The sequence below is a fragment of the Cnephaeus nilssonii genome (assembly GCF_951640355.1).
Source record: "Cnephaeus nilssonii genome assembly, chromosome: 5".
In the NCBI taxonomy this organism is placed as follows: Eukaryota; Metazoa; Chordata; class Mammalia; order Chiroptera; family Vespertilionidae; genus Cnephaeus; species Cnephaeus nilssonii.
This window is the reverse complement of record NC_137076.1, coordinates 88,752,486-88,774,902: the sequence shown is the minus strand read 5'-3', so window position 1 is coordinate 88,774,902 and position 22,417 is coordinate 88,752,486. Positions and strand designations below refer to the sequence as shown.

The window sequence follows — 22,417 nt, the reverse complement described above, 5'->3', positions numbered from 1 at the left end:
TGCTGAAGGGAAGCGGGTGCCTGCACCAGGGGAAGGAAGGCCTATTCTTGCACGAATCTTCGTGCATCGGGCCTCTTGTCCAAACATAATAAAAGAAACCAATTTAGTGCTCATTAAGTAAGCTGGAGATCCAGTGTAACTTCAGGCGAACCACTTCCTCTCTCTGAACCTGTTTTCCCACTTGTAATACTGACTAATCGCTGTGGCCTAATAGCAAATACTTACATAGCAACTTATGATGTTCTATGTTCTACCCACATTAACTTTTATTAACTCATTTTGCCTTCACAGCAACGGACAAAGCTTGTTTGTTAGAGCCCTTGGCACCATTCCAAATAGGCTGGGCTCTGTCCCACATCAGTTTCTCCTTCTCAGCCCAAGCTGGAGCTCTAACCGTGCGATTAATGTGTTTAGCGAAGGACTGGCTTTTTCTCTGAGCCTCTTGTGAAATACGCTTTCCTGTGTGGTAATCAGAATGCTTTGTGATTTGGAACAAAGTAAACTAGAGACTTAACAAGTTAGCTCCATCGCCTTCTTTCCATGATGCTTTCTTTTTGACCTCGGAGAGAAGGAACAAATAGTCTTGATAATTTCTGAGCAAACAAATTCCCAGAGGCTGAATTTGACCAAACCATGAAATGGATTATCCCCTGGCCCATCAAGGGCCTCCCTGGTGTGTGGCTCCAAACTACCCTTCACATGGCAGTCTATGTACATGACCCCTCAGAGCTGGGCATCAAGCTCTACCTTCAAAATATAGTCAGAATTCCTGGTTCCTAGCACTGTCACCTCATGCCTGGATCACTGCCATAATCTCTAAACTGACCCCCTGCTTCTGTTCTTGTCTCTCTGCAGTCCATTCTCAAAACAGCGTCCAGGGTGACCCTTGTTATCTGTAGGTTGGATCATGTCACTGCACTGCTTGAAATCCTGCGATGGCTCCCCAGTTCCTTCAGAGCAAATCCAACATTCTTAAAATGCCCTTCAAGATATTACATGAGTGTACCCCCCACCCCTTTACCTCTGAGACTTCATCGCCCACACCTCCCTCTCCCCCTTGCTCACTCTTTAATGGCCTCCCTGCCTCCTTGCTGTTCCTTAGTTAAGCCTTAGAGACTTTGCTCAGCCTCTGCCTGAAGGGCTCTTCCCCCACATCTTCCAGGCCCACTCCCCTCCTCCTTCGTCTCTTCCCTCAAATCTTTCCTTCTCACAAGGCCTACCCTGATCACCCTATTTAAAACTGTGATCCGCCCCCCTTCCCTTAATTCTTCTAAAAGAAGAATTAAAAATTCTTAAAAATCAAAAGAAAAATATTTTCCAGTTACCATCTTCCATCTGCCAGCAAGTTTCAGATAGTTGAAGATGGCATTCACCCATTCAACTGATACTTACTGAGTGCCTACTCTGTGCCAGGCACTGAGTGAGGCAGGAATTCAATCTTCAGTTCTATTTTATTCAACTCAACAAATATTATGCTGGTGGTCTCCAGGAGCAAGCCTTTGGGTTGGGTGGGGAATTATGTCAAGATGGAGATCCAGCCAAGTTAGTGAAGACAATAAACTTGACAGGAAGACCTGTGTTTAAACCCTAGCTTCACCTCTCACTTCCTCAGTGGCCTTGGGAAAGTCCTTTCCTTTTCGGGGCATCAGTTCTCCATCTATAATAATAAAAGTGTAATATGCTAATTAGACCCGACAGCCGAATGACCTTCTGGACGTCCTTCTGGACAAAGCCACGGCAGCGGGGGCCGAGGCAGAGGCGGTTAGGGGCGATCAGGCAGGCAGGCAGGTGAGTGGTTAGGAGCCAGCGGTCCCAGATTAGGAGAGGAATCCCAGATTGCAAGAGGGTGCAGACTGGGCTGAGGGACTTCCCACCCCCGCCCATGCATGAATTTTGTGCACTGGGCCTCTAGTCTTTAAAATAAAGGGAGTAGACTAGGAAATCTCTAAGGTTACTTCTGGCTTTACTGTTTCATGATTTTATTCTTATTTCACTAAGAACTATGATCTCTTGAGTTGGTTGTGAATCCCAGGGGTGAATGGGCAAACAAGCAGGAGGAGGAGATGAGAGGAATAGTGTATGGCCATGAATTGTCTGTTATGAGTCAGCACTTTTGGGGCCAGAGGTCTTCCTTAAGCATTAGCAGCCATTGAGTAACAGCTGTAGTGGTTAACCCAAGGTCACCCTGTGCATCCTCCAGCCAAAATAGGATGCCCACCTCATGTCTCTGTATCCTCAGTAGAGCACAGAGGAAGTGTTCCTTTGGTGCCACAGAATTGACATTAGCTTCCAGTTAGTCCACTACACGCAGAGGAGGGAGCATGAGAACAAGCTTTGGTTAGGCTTGATGTACCCTTGAGAAATTCTCATTAAAGCCAAGGAGAGAGCATTCCAGAGATGTTGAAACTGATGTGCCCAAAATGACACAATTCCACCAAACTTCCAGGGCAAATTGAATAGGCTATCCATTAGCGTCCCACTTTCCCTTGCATTTGCTTTCTTTTCTTTTTTAATATATTTTTATTTCAGAGAGGAAGGGAGAGGGAGAGAGAGATAGAAACATCAGTGATGAGAGAGAATCATCAATTGGCTGCCTCCTGCACACCCCACACTGGGGATTGAGCCTGCAACCCAGCATGAGCCCCCATGGGAATCTGTGACCTCCAGGTTCATAGGCCAATGTTCAACCACTGAGTCATGCCGGCCAGGCAACTTTCTTTTCTTTTTAAGTGTTGTTAAAAGATCAACAAGTTTCTTACTTGGCTCTTGGTATGAATGAACTGATGTGCTGGGCAGGGAACAGCACTTACAGAATTAAAGAACAGATTATGATACTAGGAGTGAGAAAACCTGCGGACATGTTCCGTTGACTCTCTGGACCTTATTTTCTCCATCTGAAAAATACAAGGGTTGAACTAGAATCTTCATAGTACGTGGTGATTGTAAGTCACCCAGTCTACTACATCAGGATATTATGGCAGGCATCAACAAACTCCAACCCATGGCTGCAAGCACCAGTGAAGCAGACTGGCACTGTGCACCTTGGGAACCAAGCCAGGTGCCCTCCTTTGTTACTTCGTTCTCCCTCTGCTCCCAATGCCTGTCTTGCATGCCAGTGTCTGTGTGTTGCTGTTGCCCAGGGCCCATGCTAGTTGTCACCTACACTTTGGGGTTGTGCTGCTGGTGACGGCTGGTCACTGAGCAGTGGAATCTCACTCAACTTAAAAAAAGAAGGAAATCCTACCATTTGCAACAACATGGATAAATCTAAAGGACATTATGCTAAGTGAAATACACCAGACCCAGAAAGACAAATGCTGCATAAGTTCACTAATATATGGAATCCAAAACAGCCAAACTCATGGAAGCAGAGAGAATGATGGTTGCCAAGGCCTGGCAGAGAGAGGAAATGGAGAAATGTTGGTCTAAGGGTACAAAGTTTCAGTTAGGCAAGATAAGTTCTGGAAATCTAGTGTACAACAATGTGACTATAGTTAACAGTACTGTATTATATATTAGTACTTGAAATTTGCTAAGAGGGTTGATCTTTTGTGTTCTTACCAGAAAAAATAAAAGAAAATGGTAACTATGTGAGGTGATAGATATGTTAATTGGCTTGATAATCCTGATTATTTCACAATGTATATCTAATCACCAAGGTGTACACCTTAAATAAATTTTAATTGTCAATAAAAACTTTTTTGGGGTGGGAGGGGCCGGGGTGAGGTCAATGGGGGAAAAAAGAGACGTATGTACTACTTTAAACAATAAAGAATTTAAATTAAAAATTAATAAATAAATAAATAAAATAAAAATTTTAATTTCCTCAAAAAAGCTAGAGAATAATGAAAGAAAATTTGCTGGAGGCAGTATGCATCGGGGTAATGCATGTAAACTGTGGACTCAGACAGAACAGCATTCTGCATTATTCAGGAAGCCTTAGACCAGTCATTGCAATTCTCTGAGCCTCCGTTTCCTGCACTGTAGAATAGAGATGATGATAATAACTGCCTTTGGAGTGTTTGTGAAAATTGAATGAGATGATATATGTAAAGTTTTGACACAGTGTCCTGCACTCAATAAGAGCTCAGAAAACGTTAGCTAATATTCAGTTCCATTTCTTCTCAGTCACCAACTCAAATGTCAGACAGTGTTGTAATGATACAGCACTAATACAGCAAGAAAAGCACAGAACTGGTGGCAAGTAACATGGGCTCATCTCTGCTAGGTCAGTTCCAAGTGGTCACTTAACATATCTAAACCTTAGTTTATGCATTATAAAAATGTAAATGACACCTAGGTTCGTTCATTAGTATCATTCCATCATTAATCAATACCTATTGAACATCCGCCATACAGTAGTCCCCTCTTATCCATGGAGGATACATTCCAAGACCCCCAGTGGATGCCTGAAACCACGGATAATACTGAACCTATATATACAGTACCGTTTTTTTCCCTACATTTGCACTTAAAAGTAAACACTTTATGGCTTCTCTTTAGCATATCTGAACTGCCAGGATCACTACTCTTCCACTTCAGGGTCATTATTAAGTAAAACAAGGGTGACTTGAATACAAGCACTGCAATACCACAACTGCGATGTCAGTCGATCTGATAACCGAGTCTAAGTGACTAATGGGCTGGTAGTGTACTAGTATACAGTACGGGTACGATGGACAAAGGAATGATTCACTTCCTGTGCGAGATAGAACGGGATGGAATGAGATTACATCGAGCTACTCGGAACAGCTCATGATTTAAAACTTATGAATTGCTTAATTCTAGAATTCTCCATTTAATATTTCCCGACCAAGGTTGAAGCACAGAAAGTGAAGCTGCAGATAAGGGGTCTACTGTACAGACTTAATCCTAATGCTAAGTACTTGAAACCTGTAAATGAATGAGTTTTGGAAGAGCTCAGCGTCTAAGAAATTTCAAATTGTTAACAACGAAATAGCACTAGATGTTAGACCAAGGTCCTTGAGTGTTGGCTAAGAAAGAATTCAGAGCCAAGACTCAAATATAAACAAACGTTTGTTTAGAAAGCCACAGAGATAGAAGAAATGATCCGTGAAAGAAGTGAGCCAGTAGGACTGTGTGGGCTCAGGAAACAAGTTACAGAGGCAAAAGAAGGGACTTGGAGCGTAGGAATAAGAAAGTAAAGGTTAAGTCCCTTGAGGTGCTCAAGGGAGAAAGAGCCTCCCTGGCTCAGTGGATAGAGCTTCGGCTCACAGACTGAGGGGTCCTGGGTTCAATTCAGGTCAAGAGCACATACCTTGATTGCAGGCTCAATCCCTGCGGCAGACAACCAATCAATGTATATCTCACGATGTTTCTCTCCCTTGGGGGGGCGGGGGGGGGAGAGCCACTGAGTCCTTTGTTTTAAGGGCTTTATCTGGAGGTTTCAGAGGAGGATCTCAATAGAATATTTATCAGCTTTCTAGGTGTGTCTCCTCAGGGTCTTGGTCTCCACTGATTGGTTGGTACTAGGGTAGAGGGTCATTAAGTCCTTGCAGCTGGTCTTGACGTCAGCCATGGTGTCACTCCACCCGGCCTTGTTGCTTTTTCAGGCCTGGAGCTGAAACACAACTGAGGCTTATTTGTTACCTCTAGGGCTTAATGCTTAAGGGAGTGGTCCTGCAAGGGCTTGTATGGGAGTCATATGAGGCTATTCTCCCGCCCCCTGTTCCTCTTCCAAAGGGGTCTACCACATGACTAGACATGCCAGGGGAGGAAAGGTCAGGGGAGGGTCTGAACTGCATGACCAGTGATAGGCGGTCAGGGGGTCTGAACCACATGATCAGTGACATGCTAGGGTAGGAAAGGTTACCCTGGGGGTGAGGTCCTGTCCCAGTTTTGCCCTTCTAGATACCTAGGGCTTTCTGCTGGTACCTGGCCTATTGTTCCTACTCTGCTCACGTTTGTCTAACTGCCTACTGTATCATTATGAGATAAAGTCTGTGAAAGTTCCTTACAGGCCAGGGACAAAGACTATCAGAGGAAAGTGCTGGAGTGACTCTCAGCTTTCTAGTTCCCATGGAACTCTATCCCTGAAACCTTCCATCCACCTTCTGGATGTTTGCCTGGAAGGGGAGGGCAGGAGAGGCCGCTGCAAATAAAACAAGAGAGCAGCTGCCTTCCTCTCTGCAAGAAACAGAAGGGGGGCACTGAGCTTGTCTGGATTTGATCTGAGATTCTGTACTTAACCGTAGACAAGCCACTGACGCTCACTGAAAGGCTGAGGGGGGCGGGCCTGCGGTGGGGGAGAAACCGGGGAATCCCTGCTGCGCAGGCGCTTTCGGACTCTGGCGGACGCCAAGCCCCACTGGGCCGGAAACCTGACGTCAAAGTCTGCGTAGAAAGACGTAGGGAAGGCGGCGAGGCAAACGTGGTCACGTGATGCGACAGGAGCGTCGTCGGCTCCTCCCTCTCCAAGATGGCGTCCTTGCTGCAATCGGACCGGGTCCTCTACCTCGTCCAGGGAGAAAAGAAGGTTCGGGCCCCTCTCTCGCAGCTTTACTTCTGCCGCTATTGCAGCGAGCTGCGGTCGCTGGAATGTGTGTCTCACGAGGTAACGCCGTCGTCCCTGGAAGAGGATGGGCATGGAGGAGGGGGTATGGAGGAGGGGGAGGGGGAGAGGCATTCATATTAGTCACCACGGCGGGCGGGGAAGTCCCACCGTTGGAGGCGGATAACCATTTTCCTACCCTGCTGATTGGCCTGTTTTCCGTCACTCATATTTGCCTGAGCTTTCATTTGCTCAGAATTTGTCACTTGGAAAGAAGGAGCGGCCTTGGGTGGGGCCGAGCGGATCGTCTGGTTCCAGGGCACCCTCTGATTGGACGAACTTGACTCTGGGAACCCGGGCTGTCTCCTGGGCGTTTGGTTATAGGGTGGGTCCGGGAGAAGAAGGTGTGGGCGTGCTCAGTTCGCGCCACTTGAGGGGTTAGACACTGTCTTTCCACGGTTGATTTGCGTGGAGTGGACGCAGGCATTGCCATTCATGCCCCTCCCATCCTGGAAGTCCTGCCTCTACTTTGGCCAGAAACTGGCCGCTGTGTGTCCTGGCTCAGGCCAAGGCCTGCTGCAGGGATGGGGTGAGCTGGCCGGAAAGCCTGTCGAGTAGGGCATGCCATGTAAGAAGCTGAAAGTGTTATATTAGCGCTTCCCCTGAGAGTAGGGTGCTGTCGTCTTTCACAACAAATGGACGTTGGTGGTGGGATTGTTAGAAGGTCAAAGATCCCACCCCGTAAAAAATCACCCAATCGTGCAAGCGCTTGGCACATCTCCTTTATTCAGTAAGCTTTAGGTATTAAAAGATGAGAAGACATAAATCCTGCTTTTAAGTAACTCACAGTCTCATGAAGGAAAGCTAATAGTAATAATAGATACAGTTTACTTGTACTCTCTATATGCCATATGCTTTACATAATCTCCTTTATCTTTCTACAACCCAATGGAGTGGATACCTTTTTTAAAAAATCATTTTACAGGTAAAGAAACAGACACATAAGGTTAGCCCTAAATCACACTGGGAGGACCAAGATTTGAAAACGAGTATCCGGACTTAGAACTTCAGTGAAGATCCCTGGACTATTAAGAAATGCATATGAAAAATTTATCTTACCCTATAAGCCACTTTACATATTATTAATAATTACTTTGGGGGGGATATTTTTCACAATATTAAGAATGGTCAGGCCTGGCTGTTGTGGCTCAGTGGTTGAGTGTGGAACCCAGAGAGGTCACTGTTTGACTCCCAGTTCTATTCCCAGTCAGGGCACGTGCCCGGGTTGTGGGTTCCATCCCTAGTGTGGGGCATTCAGGAGGCATCCGATCATTTATTCTCTCTCATCACTGATGTTTATATCTCTCCCCCCCCCCCTCTTCTTCTCTGAAATCAATAAAAATATATTAAAGAAGAATGGTCAGGGGAAGTATTTAAATAATAGAAGAAAAATGCCATATATGTGTAATATGGTATTGGTTTTTCATGTATTTAACATGGCATTGATTTTTCATGGATTTCTTCTCCATTAACACTGTGGTGTCTGTATGTGTGTACGCATGCCTGTGTACCTGTGTGTATCTCCTTGGCAGGTCCTTTCTCGTTTAGATGCCACTCTTACAATTTATTGGATTAGATTCTCCTTTGGTGGTTACTAGGGAGCTCAGTTTTCATGATCTCCAAGGATGTCTTTAGCTATGACAGTCTGTAACTGCATCTTTTACAGACTGGTGTGTACCTGTGAGATAGAGGCCATTAGGGATTGGGGAAGGGTAATACCAGTGAGCAGTCCAGAAAGTTCTAATGGAGAACCTGGATTGGAGCTGCACATGAAGGGACAAGCATACTTTGGAAAGGGGGCACAAAGGAATGACTGATAGTTTGCCTTTTATGATGAGTCACTGCAAATATTTGTTAGCAATACTATAGCTTATGTTCTGGGAGGTTATTTGAGCAGCAATTGTATTAATCTTTTCAAAGATGGTCCTGTTTATAGCAGATGATGAAAAGAGAAGCTGGTTTCTATAGTATTTATGTTCAAGTGAATTTGTCTTTCCATCTGCAGGTGACTAAAGTTCTAGAATTGTCAAATAGAATCTGCCTACATTTAAGAAAATAATTATTCAGACCTTAAAAAATACAATGAATTTAATTTTTATATTGTGTTTTTGAGTTAAATACAATAGTTTAGCTTAATAGTTTAATTTGTTGTTTAAATATCTCTAATTGATTGGCTGTAGCTGACTTTGTAAATGATAATTTATACTGTTCTTCAGTGAACATGTATTGCTTCAGTAATGAGAAAACTTTTAAAGTCTCTCACAATTTAAGTGTGGTCAAATTACTACAATCCAATAAAGCTAAACCAGGTAGAAGAATAATTGATCACATTTTTACAAATTAGGTTATTTTATTTATTAATCTATTCTTTAGGTTATTATAGAGTTCTTCTTTTACATAGACAATTTTAACACATCTAATTCATAAACCCTGATGAAAGGGCACAGAAGAGATCAGAAAGGAAAAATAGAAGGCCTACAAAATCTGGATGGTTTGAAAAAACAAACAGGTGATTAAGGAATAAACCCTAAGCTGAAAACAATTTAGGTTCTCTGCCAGATGAGTGGTTTTTCACCTTCTGCTTCAGTATAATATACTTCACATTTTACTGTTTGGCAGAGACAAGCTAAACTGAGTTTCCTTTCCTCTGATTTTTTCATTTCTTGTTTCTTTCTAGGTGGACTCTCATTATTGCCCCAGTTGCTTAGAAAATATGCCATCAGCTGAAGCCAAACTAAAAAAGAACAGGTAAGACCAGGATTCATTTTTTGTTTTCTCAATTATTTTTGTAATAGCTGGTAAGAAAACACATGGAACTAACTCTTTTTTAACTAGCTCTTTTCATTTTTTTGCATCACTTTTGCCAAAGATAAACTATCCTTTAAATAAACTTTCCATTTTAGAACAATTTTAGACTTAAGAATTATTGTGAAGATGATAGAGAATTACCTTTTACCCCATACCCAGTGTCTCCTACTGTTAACATCTCACATTAGAATGGTGTATTTGACTCAATTAATGAACAATACTGGTACATTATTGTTAAATAAACTCCACATTTTATTCAGATTAGTTTTTTTATCATAATCTCCTTTTCTGTTCCAGGATCCTATTCAGGATATCCACGTTATATTTAATAGTTATGTCTCCTTAGGTTCCCATTGTTGTGACATCCTCTTAGACTTTCCTTGTTTGTTTGTTTTTGTTGTTGTTTTTTTTAAATATATTTTTTATTGATTTTTTACAGAGAGGAAGGGAGAGGGATAGAGTTAGAAACGTCGATGAGAGAGAAACATCGACCAGCTGCCTCCTGCACATCCCCCACTGGGGACGTGCCCGCAACCAATGTACATGCCCTTGACCGGAATCAAACCTGGGACCTTTCAGTCCGCAGACCGACACTCTATCCACTGAGCCAAACCGGTTTCGGCACTTTCCTTGGTTTTGATGACCTTAAAAGTTTTGAATAGTGGTCAGATATATTGTAGAATGCCCCTCAGTTGGAATGTGTCTGATTTTCTCATCAGCTAGAAGGTATTTTTGGGGAGGAGGATCACTGAAGTAAAGTGTATCTCTCAGCATATCAAGGAAACATACTTTCAATATGACTATCAACTGTTGATGTTAACCTTGATTACCTGGCTTTATCTAGTGCTTGTCAGGTTTCTCCCATGTAAAGTTACTCCCTCTTCTTCTCCCCCCCACCCCCGTCCCCTTCCTTTTCCATGCTGTACTCTTTAGAAGGAACACTATCACAACCCACACTTAAATGGTAGGAAGTTATGCTCCCCCTCTGTGAGGGTTGTCTACATAAATTATTTGGAATTCTTTTGCATGAAAGATATTTTTCTTCTTTCCCACTTATTTAATCATTTACTTAAAGAAGAACGGGCTCCTGGATATTTATTTTACACCTTAGGTTATAATTCAGTACTACTTTTTTTGCTCAAATTTTCTACCTTTGGCTATTGGTAACTAGACTCCTTTGACTTAACCCCAGTCATTGTTTGTCGGGGGTTGTTTGTTTATTCATTAGAGCACTTTCTTACTTTCTGGTACTACAAAATACTCTAGGCTCATCCTGTGTATTTTCTGCCTCACTCCTAGAATTAGCCATTTCTCCAAGGAACCCTGGTTCCTTTTATTGGAGAATGATATTAAAAACCAAGATCTGGCCCTGCTAGTGTGGCTCAGCAGTTGAGGATTGACCTAGGAACAAAGGTCACCAGTTCCATTCCCAGTTAGGGCACATGCCCAAGTTGTGGGCTCAGTCCCTAGTAGGGGGTGTGCAGGAGGCAGCTGATCGTTGATGTTTCTCTCTCATTCATTGATGTTTCTATCTATCCCTCTCCCTTTCTCTCTCTCTAAAAATTAGTAAAAACATATTTTAAAAAAACAAAAACCAAGATCTGGATAGTAGGTGTGCTCGTTGCTCCTGGGAGCCATTTGGTTTTTTGCTTGATATGAAAGTTCTTTGCCACCACTCACATGCCTCCATGGATGTGAACTACTATTATTTGTCTTTCCTGTCTCTGAGCAATACCTTCTGATAAGCCAGACAGTTTTGTATGCTGTCCACACATTAATTTTAACATTTAATCCTCAAAATAATCCCTGAGAGGTGGATACTTTATTTGAGGATATTATCCAGATGGCAAAATATTAGAGCTGATTGGAGTTATGACATGGAACTTCAGACCAAGTCTAGGTCTGATGGTGAAATCTTGGTAATCTCTGGTTGTGGAAAACATAAAGGCAACAAGGTACAGGGGCCCCTGGAGGGGAAATGTTGGCTGAGCACTAGGAGAATAGTGCCAGGAAGCCTGAAAATGCAGCACTTCTGAAGCATTCCGGTTTGATAGCATTGTTTGGTATCTGTGTCAGCTCTCTGGCACAGCATATAAGAAGTTATTTTCCAAACCAATTTCCCGATCGTTGTATTGTTGCCTCTCAGTTTTCCATTGTGCAGTTGGTCTGTTCTCTCTAAAGGCATAAGCTCAGACATTTCTGTGTTCCTCAGAACTCTTTGTGGTCTGTACAAGCATGAAATGAGTCTGGAAATACTTAACTCCAGACTGTTAACACTGATTCTCTCTGTAGAGTAGGATTGGGTCAGGCTCTAATTCTTCAGGAACTTTTGTGATGATTGCTTTTTATTTTTTTATTATTTATTTGTTTATTTATTTAGCTTTTTATTTTTTTAATAATGAACATATAATACTTTTGAAATTTTAAAACAAAGTTTGTAAGAGTCTCAGGAGTACTTGATTATTTCATTTTGCATGAGAGACAATCCTCCCTTACAGTTCTCTCTTGAATTCCTAACACCTGTAACAATGTCTGGTGTTGGTAGGTGCTTGGTAACATTTGTGGAGTGAGTGAATTGTTGTATTTTTTGTATAATAGGTGCGCCAACTGCTTTGACTGTCCCGGCTGCATGCACACCCTCTCCACCCGGGCCACAAGCATCTCCACACAGCTTCCAGATGACCCAGCCAAGACCACCATGAAGAAAGCCTATTACCTGGCCTGTGGATTTTGTCGCTGGACATCTAGAGATGTGGGCATGGCAGACAAATCTGTGGGTGAGTGAGGTAGACTTGCACATGAGATTTTGTGAAATTGGCAGTGCTGTAATTGCCCACAGACTATGTTAACTAGTTTTGTTTTTTTTGTTGTTGTTCATTCTCACCCGAGGATAATTTTTTTCCATTGATATTTTTAGAGAGAGGAAGGCGGAGGGGAGAGAGAGAGGAATGTCGATGTGAGAGAGACACATTGATTGGTTGCTTCCTGCATGTGCCCTCATCAGGGCACAGGGATCAAACATGCAAGCCCTTGACTGGGAATTGAACCCGAGACCCTTAGGTTCACAGACAGACACTAACAACTGAGCAAACCGACCAGGGCTATTTAGTTTTCTTAGAGTTTGTCAAATAGCTTTTATAAATCTGATACTTTCTTAGAGTCAAAATATTGATGCTCTTTATTATAAATAAATGCTCCTGATGACAAAACACACCATAAGCAAAATTAAAAATAAAAGTGACAAATTAAGAAGAGTATTTGGATCATATACAAGAGACTAAAGATAAATAACCAAAAATGAGGAATACTTACAAATAAATAAGAAAGAGACTCAATAGAAAAGTAGGCAACAGATATGAACAGCAGGTCTCACAGTGGAAATAAAAATGGTCAGTAACCGCCGAAACCGGTTTGGCTCAGTGGATAGAGCATCAGCCTGCGGACTGAAAGGTCCCGGGTTCGATTCCGGTCAAGGGCATGTACCTTGGTTGCGGGCACATCCCCAATGGGGAGTGTGCAGGAGGCAGCTGATCGATGTCTCTCTCTCATCGATGTTTCTAACTCTCTATCCCTCTCTCTTCCTCTCTGTAAAAAATCAATAAAATATATTTTAAAAAAAAAATGGTCAGTAACCAAAATGCATACTGAAGGGGCCACAGTAGGATTAAAATGATAGGTCTTTGCCCTACACTCTATTTTTTCCAGTCCTCACCCGAGGACATGCTCATTTATTTTTAGAGAGAGGAAGAGAGAGTATGAGAGAGCCTCTCATACATGCCCCAACTGGGGACCAAACCCACAACCTAGGTATGTGCCTTGACCGGGAATCCAACCATGACCTCCTGGTTCATTGGTGGGGCAAGACTCTTAACCTTTTTTGAAGTACTGTTAATATACCTTGTACTGTTAATATTGTTTATATGTGAATTTTTCAAGTGTTTTCAACTCTAATATGAGTTCTTTGGGAACAAAGACCTGTATTGAATGTATGAATTCTTCATTTAGAATCCTACTGTGGCCCCTTCAGTATGCATTTTGGTTACTGACCATTGTCTAGTTAGTTGGATTTTTGTTTTCACAACTGTTGAGGCAATATATTTTTTAAAAGTCAGTAAATATGTAGAAAGATATGTTCAACTTCACAAGTAGTCAGGGAAATCCAAATTAAAATTTCATTGATTTGATAAAATATTTTATATCTGGTAATAATCAGGTGTTGGCAAGAATATGGGAAAATCGATCTTTCATACACAACCACCTTGAAAAGCAGTTTAACAACATCTATTAAAGGTTTACTTTTTTATTGTTTTTAGAGAGAGAGGTCGAGAGAGGGATAGAGAGAGAACACATCAGTGAGAGAGTCATCATCAGTAGGCTACCTCCTACATGCCCCCTACTGGGGATTGAGCCTGCAACCTGCGCATGTGCCCTGAATGGGAATTAGGAATCGAACCGGGGACCTCTTGGTTCATGGGTCCACACTCAACCACTGAGCAACACCAGCCGGGCTACAATTTTAAATTGCTTTTTTTCTTCTGCCTAGCAATTCCATGTCCCAAGTTTCTATACTGGAGCATTCAAACATGTGCTCAAAGATACGTGTATGTCTATGTATACATGTGTATATACATACACACGTTTATCAGTGAAACAAAGATTATGTGTATATGGACTTAAAACTACCTACAGCATTAATTAATTACCTGTCCATCATTTGAGCATTTCATAGTGGAGGTTGCAATTATCTATATTAGGAAACTTGCTTTATTTTTACGTTTTCTATACTTCCTGGTTAACATCAGAAAGTAGTAGCACTCTTTAGACAGTTCAAAATCTTGAGTTGCTATTTAATTTTTATATAAACATTAGCATTTCTAACTCTCCATTGCCTCTTTTCTTTCTCTGAAATTTCATTTAATTATCTGAAAACTTTTTAGACTTGTTAAAAATTCCCAATTTTGAATTTTCATAAAAGATTTTAACTTACTAACATATGAAGAAGCTCATAACAAATTCATTATGTCATTTGTGATAACTAAAATGAAGGTGGACAATTTCTACACAATTTGGAAGTAAATATGGGTGACATTTCTTTAGATTCAACTCTGTTGTTAAAAATTTAATCTTTGAATCTGTTTACTTTGCCTCTTGGTTGAGAATGCTTGAGCTCTTGTCTTTTTTTACATTGTACATTAAGTTGATAAAATATTCTACAAAAACAAAAATGTTAACTAAACAAGTATATCTTATTTCCTTAAAAATGCTCGGAGGGTAGATATTTCCTGAAATGTGATTTATATTAGAACTAGAGGCCTGATGCACGAAATTTGTGAAAGGAGTTCAGCCCTTGCAGGCCTGGCTTCACCCAGAAGGAAGGACATCCAAAAGGTCGTTCAGCTGCCCAGTCTAATTAGCATATTACACTTTTATTATTATAGATGATTCCATAGCATCTCTTTAGACCTTGAGTAAATATTTGTGTATACTACGTGTACTGCTTAATAATGGCGGATTTTGTAATTAAAGAAAACATGGTAATTTCAAGAGAAACATCAAAAGTGCTTTATTGAAAGTAATGTCCATTGCTAGCTACACATTTCCCCCATCTTTCAGGTAATTTGTGGATACTGTCCCAATAGAACTTTTCTTGTTTTGAGGCAAACCATTCAGAGACCCAATTTGCCACTTCTTCATACGTTTTGAAGTGCTGCTCAGAAAGTGCATATGCCATCGATCGGAATAAGTGGTAATCTGAAGAAGCAAGATCTGGTGAATACATTGGGTGGGTTAATACTTCCCAGGCAAGATCTTTTAACATGTCTATAACTGGTTTTGAAGTGTGTGATGGTGCATCATCATGAAGCAAAATTACTTTGCTGTGTCATCTGGCACATGCTGGTCGTGTCACGATTAAAGCGTGGTTCAAATTGATTATTTGTTGTCAGTAGCGATCAGTATTAACAGTTTCACCTGGTTTTAGAAGCTCATAATACACCACACCTTCCTGATCCCACCAAACGCAGAGCATTGTCTTCTTTCCGAAGCGATTTGGCCTTGCAGTTGATGTTGATGGTTGACCTGGATCAACCCATATTTTGTGCATTTGGGATTCTCAAAATAAATCCGCTTTTCATCGCCAGTCACAATTCGATGCAAAAAAGACTTCTTTTGTGCCATTGAAGCAACATTTTACTGATGACTTTTTGGTTTTCCATTTGTCTTTCCTACAGTTATGTGGCACCCATTTTCCTTCCTTTAAAATCTTTCCCATTGCTTATAAATGATCGGAAATTGTTTGCTGAGCAACATTTAATCTTTCTGCAGGTTGTTCTTGAGTTTGACACGCATCCTCATCCAATAATGCTTGTAATTGTTGGTCTTCAAACTTTTTTAGTTGACCTGGACGTTCTTTGTCTTGCACATCGAAATCATCACTTTTAAAACATTTAAACCAGCGTTCACATGTATCTTGAGATGGAACATGTTCACCATAAGCTTCCTGAAGTATATAATAACTTTTAGCAGCACTTTTCTTCAAAATAAAGTAATGAATTAAAACTTCCTGCAAGTGCTCTTTTTTTGGCACAAAATTCGACATTTTTAAGCGTAAAAATATATATGATGTTAACACCTTCAGCAAATTTGACATATGAAGTTTTGAAGCTTGCTGTCAATACAATAAAATAGCATACATATCAACATATGTGTACCTCCATCTATTGAAAAAAGATCCGCATTATTAACTGGTACACCTAGTATATGTTTTAATTTCAATGTAGCAAGCAAGTTGTTTGAATTTGTTTGAGTTAAATGTTAAAAAAAAAGAAAAAACACCTCAAAGTGGTATAATATATGCCTCATTGAGTTAAAGTATTTTTCCATGTTTGTATTCTGTCTCTTTAGCAAATTAAAGAAACAAAGTGCACAAATCCAAGTAGATTTCTCAATTTGTTCCTCTGTAAGTGAATGTTTATGCTTTTTAGATTGTGAGCCATTAAGATTAGAGATTTTTTTTTTTTTTTTCAGAATTAAAAACCTAAGCTTGCTTCTGGAAATCTCTCTTCTAGGGTATCTTGACAGTGATAATTGAGTTCTTGGAGCCCTTAAAAGAGTACAGATAATTTCATTTTTCCATGTTGTCACTGGTGTCTGAGGAGCTCTGAAACCACTTTAGTTGGAACTGTTTGGTTTATAATAAGCCATTGTGTCAGTGATGTGCAGAGAAAAACTCATAATGACATTGTTATGTCTCCCAAGTTACTGTTTAGAATAAATTACCAGTTCTAGAGAAGCAATTGGGTAGAACATTTAGATTTTTTAAAATATCACATCTAAAACATTTCTTTTAAATAATTCTTTGTCATGATTGCCTTAAGTAGTAGGCAGCCTTTAAAGTATGAGTAATGTACTAAAGGCTGTTATTGCTGCCATTTCTTGCAAGAGAGCATAGTGACACCTTCAGCAAGAGTCCTCTTTGTTTTGAAAAGAGTTATTTTAACTTATACAAATAATACACATTCATATATTTATCCCCCAGCTTAACAAAATAAATACAACCAAAACAGTTTAAACCGCTTGTGTTGCCTCCCCCTGCCACATCCCCCTTCCCCTGCCTCTTAGAGAGGTAGTCATCACGATCCTGAAGTCAGTGTGTATCGGTGTTCAGGCCTGTCTTTATACTTCTCCACATATGTATGTGGCCACTAGCGAATCATGTTTATCAGTGTGGAACAAATGGAAATCTATATGCATCCTGCTACAACTTCTCTCTATCGATGTTATATTTATAATAGTAGTTGATTTCATGCATGACTTACCACAGTTTACTTACACAGTTTCCTCCTAATGGAATCGAACCCACGACCCTTTGGTATGCAGGCTGACGCTCTTAACGCTGAGCTACACGGTCCAGGGCCCTTGGCATTTCTTAGTATTGTTTTCCGAAAGGATGGTTGTAAATGGTATCTCATTGTAGTTCATTTTTTCACTTTTTTTATTAGTTTTATTGACATATAACTTACATATAATGAAGCTCACCAATTTTAAGTGTCGACTTCTGTGATTTTTGACAAATGTGTATACTCATATAGCCACACCACAATCATGTAACAGAAATTCCATCACCCAAAAGTTTCCTCATGCCCCTTTGCTGTCAGTTTCTTGTCCTGACCTCCTGGCTCCTGCCCCACTGATAGGCTTCCTTTCACTGTAATTTTGCCTATTTTGGAGGTTTATATAATTGGAGTCTTGTAGTACATAGTCTTTTGTGTGTGTCTTCTTTCATTTAGCATAATGCTTTTGAGGTTCACCCATATTTTTGCTTTTTATTGATGAGTAGTGTATCTGTTGTATGGTTATACCAGTTTGTTTATTCAATTTCTAGTTGATGGACATTTGGATTTTTTCTAGTTTTTGTCTTATAAATAAAGCTGCTATGAACATTTGCCTACAAGTCTTGGTGTGGATATGTTTTCATATTTCTTACGTAAACACTTAGGAGTGGAATTGCTGGATTGTAGGGTGAGTGTACATTTAATGACTAGAAACTGCCAAACTGTTTTCCAGAGTGGCTATACCATGTGGATCCTCACCAGCAATGTAAGGAGAATTCCAGTTCCTCAACAACTTCCATATTGTCAGTCTTTTTCATTTTAGCCATTTCAATGAGTGTGTAGTGATACCTCATTGTGGTTTTACTTTGCATTGTCTTAAAGTGCTTTTTTGCCATCCATATATTTTCTTTGATGAAATGATTGTACAAATCTTTGGCCTATTTTTTAATTGAGTTTTTGTCTTTGTATTGAGTTGTAACAGTTGTGTATTCTGGGTACAAGTCCTTTGTTAAGTATATGTTTTGCAAATATTTTCTCTCAGTCTGTGGCTTGCCTTTTTATTTTCTTACCAGTATCTTTTGAAAAACACAAATTTCTAATTTTGATGAGGTCCAATTTATCAATTTATTTTATAGTTTGTGCCTTTTGTATCCTAGTGAAGAAACTTAGGCTAACCCAAGGTCACTAAGATTTTCACTGATGTTTTCTTCTAGAAAGATTATAGTTTTAGCTCTTACATGTAAGTCTATTGTCCATTTCAGAGTAAGTTGTGTATGTGTTGTGAGGTAAGATAAAAGTTCATTTTTTTGTAGATGGGTATCCAGTTGTTGCAACACCATTTGTTGAAAGTATTCATTATGGTTTTACTTTTAGCTTTCTGGAATAATCTTTTCCATTATGATTTGTACAATTTGTTTCTTATATAAGAACTTATTTTCCAAACCAGGGCCATAAAACAGAAATTGCAATATTGCAGATAAGAGCAGGGTCTCTGGAGTCAGGCTTTGAATCCTCGCTTTACCACTTACTATCTTTGTGACTTTGGGCAAGTTATATAACTTTCTGAGCCTCAATTTCCTCATTTGTAAAATAAGGCTAATAATAAGAGTCCCACTTCACAACATTATTATGAGAATAAAATGTGCCTGGCTATACATAGGTTAGCTGTGGTGGTGGTCATTATCACCATTATTATATTTAAAGAAAAAATTTTATTCTGAGCATTCTGGTCTATATCATTTCTAGGACTCGTTCTTAGAAGGTCTGTGATTTTATGTTTTTTAAGTTTTATTTTGTGGCCTGCAGAATGACCTATTTTTGTGAAAATAAAATTATAAAATTCTTGTTTAATCTTCCTTTATTTTGCAGCTAGTGGTGGTTGGCAGGAACCTGAAAATCCTCACACTCAACGGGTAAGTAAAGGGTCATTAGAGAGAGGATGAAGTAAGGAAAGATGGAGAGAAAGACTCAGGATCTTCCATTTTATCAGTGGATATGGCCTATGCTTTGAAGCCCACGACATGTATTTTGGTGTCTATTACACATAGAAAGTGCTTCTCATTGTAAGACATTAAATCACAATGGCAGTTTTTCCCCATTAAGTTAACAGAACATTTTAGGTATAGTTTTAGTTCTGTACGCGAGTGCGAATTGGACAAAGGAAACAATATGCTTTTGTTTTTCACATAACCCACCAACCAAGTTGAATTTCCATTTTTTCTCAAATACTCTTGGAAGTATCATCAACATATAGACATCTCAGTTCCCGGAAACACCACAAATTTAGAAGATGCCCTTTGACTCAATAATGGTTGCTTATAGAATCATGACTGGAACATCCTTTAAGAGTTCATACAGAATTGATCTCTATAGTATACATTAGAGCTGATTTTTTTTGCCCCTGGAACTAGAATGTGAAAAAGATAATGAAATACTATTTAAATGAAGTATGTACAAACTGTAGTTTAAACACAAGTTATAATTACTCACTTACGACATTAGCAGAAATTAGAAATACTGAAAATATCCTGGATGATGGTGTGGGGAATTGGACCTTTTTACATATACTTTGTAAGTTTAAATTAGTACAAATTTCTTGAGCTCTCAGCAGTATCTACTTTCTGGACTCTGACCTATAGAAGTATTTACACTTATGCACAAAAATATATATTCATTCATCATACATTCATCGAGCACTTACTATGTGCCAGGGACTGTCCTGAACAATAAGGATACATGGTTTTTACCCTCATAGAGCTTAAGTCTAATGGAAAAACAAAATCAATCAAATAATCCTCAGGTACAGGAAAAACTAAGTAATATGAAGAAGAGAAATTGTGCCATGTGGACATTTATTAGGGGGAATTTCAACTAGTTAGGTCTATATCTGAGGATATTTCTAAGATTTGAGGACAGCAGGCACAGAAAGGAAAGAATTGAAGGCAGGGGAACAGCATATGCAAGGAGTTTATAAGTGGAAGAAGCAAAGCAGGTTGTAGACAAAGTGAGTGTGATGAGTGGAGCTTAGCATCGAGCGACTGGAGAGAAGTACTTGCTGTCAGACCATGTAGACCGAGGTAAGGAGTCTAAAAAGCCTTTGAAGGTTTTAAGCTAAGACTTGCCAGGATCAGGTTAGTGTTTCTAAAACATAATTGCTACTGAAGTGAGAGGACAAGTGTAGGTACCAGGAGACCGTTAGGTCCTATCACAGGAAATGCTTAAATACCTAATAGGACATCTGTCCTGTGTAATAAGATGCAGCTTTTAAAAAGAATGAGGCAGATGTATTTGTACTGGATGGGAAGTTTATGACACTTTCAGTGGAAAAGAATATTATAAGTTTTTTTCTTATATGAAAAATAAAAAGACGTGTATTTATTTTATACATATAAAAGCTGTATGTCTATACATGAGTTTTTTCAGTGTCATACCTGTGCCTGTAAATGTGTAAGAAAGCTATCTAAACTCTAATAATGGATACCTCTGGTGAGGGCAGTGTAGATTTGGGCACAAGAGAGAAAAGAGAAGTTTCACGTATTTTTTTTTTATACATTGTTTAAATTTTTCCCAATTAACATAACATTGTTTTTATTATTAAAATATATTTGAAAAATGAAAATGTGGGATGCAGTCGAGGAGAAAATAGAGTATGAAATGGCACGTTCTTAGAAATAGATGGTCCTGTGGGCATGCAGAAAAAATAGGAGCATTTGTGAGAGGAAATAAGTAATGAAGTAAAAGAACAGTGAAGAGAGAGCATGACATTTCCAAGCCTTTTCATTGCCCATTTCTTCCTGTTGTTCACCTTGAGGGTTCCATTTCAATTCCGAAATAGATCATGTAATGAAGATAAATTCTCTTTGAAGAAAAGGGCAAACCTGCCACCTTAATAACTTGTTTTCTCTGTTTATTATGTGTCTAGCTAGTATAGTTGATTAATTTCGTATGTTTCCTGTTAGCTTTTTCATGAAACAAAATACTGAGTCATTGATTTGTTACAGATGAACAAACTGATTGAATATTACCAGCAGCTTGCTCAGAAAGAGAAGGTTGAACGAGATCGCAAGAAACTGGCACGACGTAGAAACTATATGCCTTTGGCTTTTTCGGTGAGCACTTAGCACAAAAAGGAGATTGCAGTTCATTGATCAAGACCTCTGTGACATGAGAACTGTGACTCTTTCAGAAAGTGGCCATTGTCCCTAGATTCCTGAAGGATGGGTTACAGAAAGGTTCCTCAAATTATAGGTGTTTAAGTCCAGCAGCTATGCTTTTACCACATCATTAGTTCTCTGAGTTTTAAGGACATTTGTGTTTTTCCATCACTCCCCTTTCTCTTCTGATTATTCTCCAAAGAGGCTGGTGTTTAATTCTATAGGCACCACAGAACTGTAACAACTTTGGGATATTACAGAAACTCGGAAGTGGTAGATTTTATTCATATTCCCACATAGCCCACCTTTGACATCCTCGGAGTGGTGGTTTTCTGGCTCTAGTTGTAATTTGGGGGGCACCTTCCCATATTTCTCCAGTATAAAAAAACACTGAGTTGCCGAAACCAGTTTGGCTCAGTGGATAGAGCGTTGGCCTGCGGACTGAAAGGTCCCAGGTTCAATTCTGGTCGGGGGCATGTACCTTGGTTGCGGGCACATCCCCAGTGGAGGGTCGTGCAGGAGGCGGCTGATCGATGTTTCTCTCTCATCGATGTTTCTAACTCTATCTCTCCCCCTTCCTCTCTGTAAAAAATCAATAAAATATATTAAAAAACAAACAAACAAAAAACACTGAGTTTTACACAGTGTAGTTGTGTGGTTAAATAGATAGTAATATATGCAAGTGTAGTTTTTGATAGGAAGTATTTATGGAAGTCATTTTTACTAGTTTGCATGCTACCCATCAGAAGGAAGAGATTAAGATTTGGAGATTTTATTATTGTCTCCAAGTTTTATTTGCTGTCACAGAACATTTTATTTTCTATGTGTTTGCTTGGAGCCACGCAGGTTGGCATTTAATAAATACCATTTGTTGAATGGCAATGAAAGATGTGTCAAGCACGGTGCTAGGCACTTTACACATATTATTTTATTAAATCGTCATAATAATCTTGTGGAATAGATAGAATATCCTCATTTTGCAGTGAGAAAATGTGATCTGTGTAGGTTAAATAACTTGTCATACTGCTTCTGCATGAGAATTACTTAAGCTA

At 39.8% G+C, this 22,417-nt stretch overlaps 1 protein-coding gene across 2 annotated transcripts in view; it reads left to right on the top strand.

The window, feature by feature from the left end:
* Positions 1-6,368: 6,368 nt before the first annotated feature.
* The window catches only part of DCTN4 (dynactin subunit 4), a 34,723-nt gene continuing 18,674 nt past the window's right edge, over positions 6,369-22,417 (top strand). The window contains exons 1-5 of one of the 2 annotated variants that reach the window (XM_079773240.1): positions 6,369-6,574; positions 9,249-9,319; positions 11,978-12,156; positions 19,081-19,124; positions 21,213-21,320. In XM_079773240.1, the coding sequence (XP_079629366.1) occupies positions 6,440-6,574; positions 9,249-9,319; positions 11,978-12,156; positions 19,081-19,124; positions 21,213-21,320 (537 nt within the window). In that variant the 5' untranslated portion in view covers positions 6,369-6,439. The remainder of the gene's footprint in view (positions 6,575-9,248; positions 9,320-11,977; positions 12,157-19,080; positions 19,125-21,212; positions 21,321-22,417) is intronic. The other variant, XM_079773241.1, reaches the window with a different exon arrangement.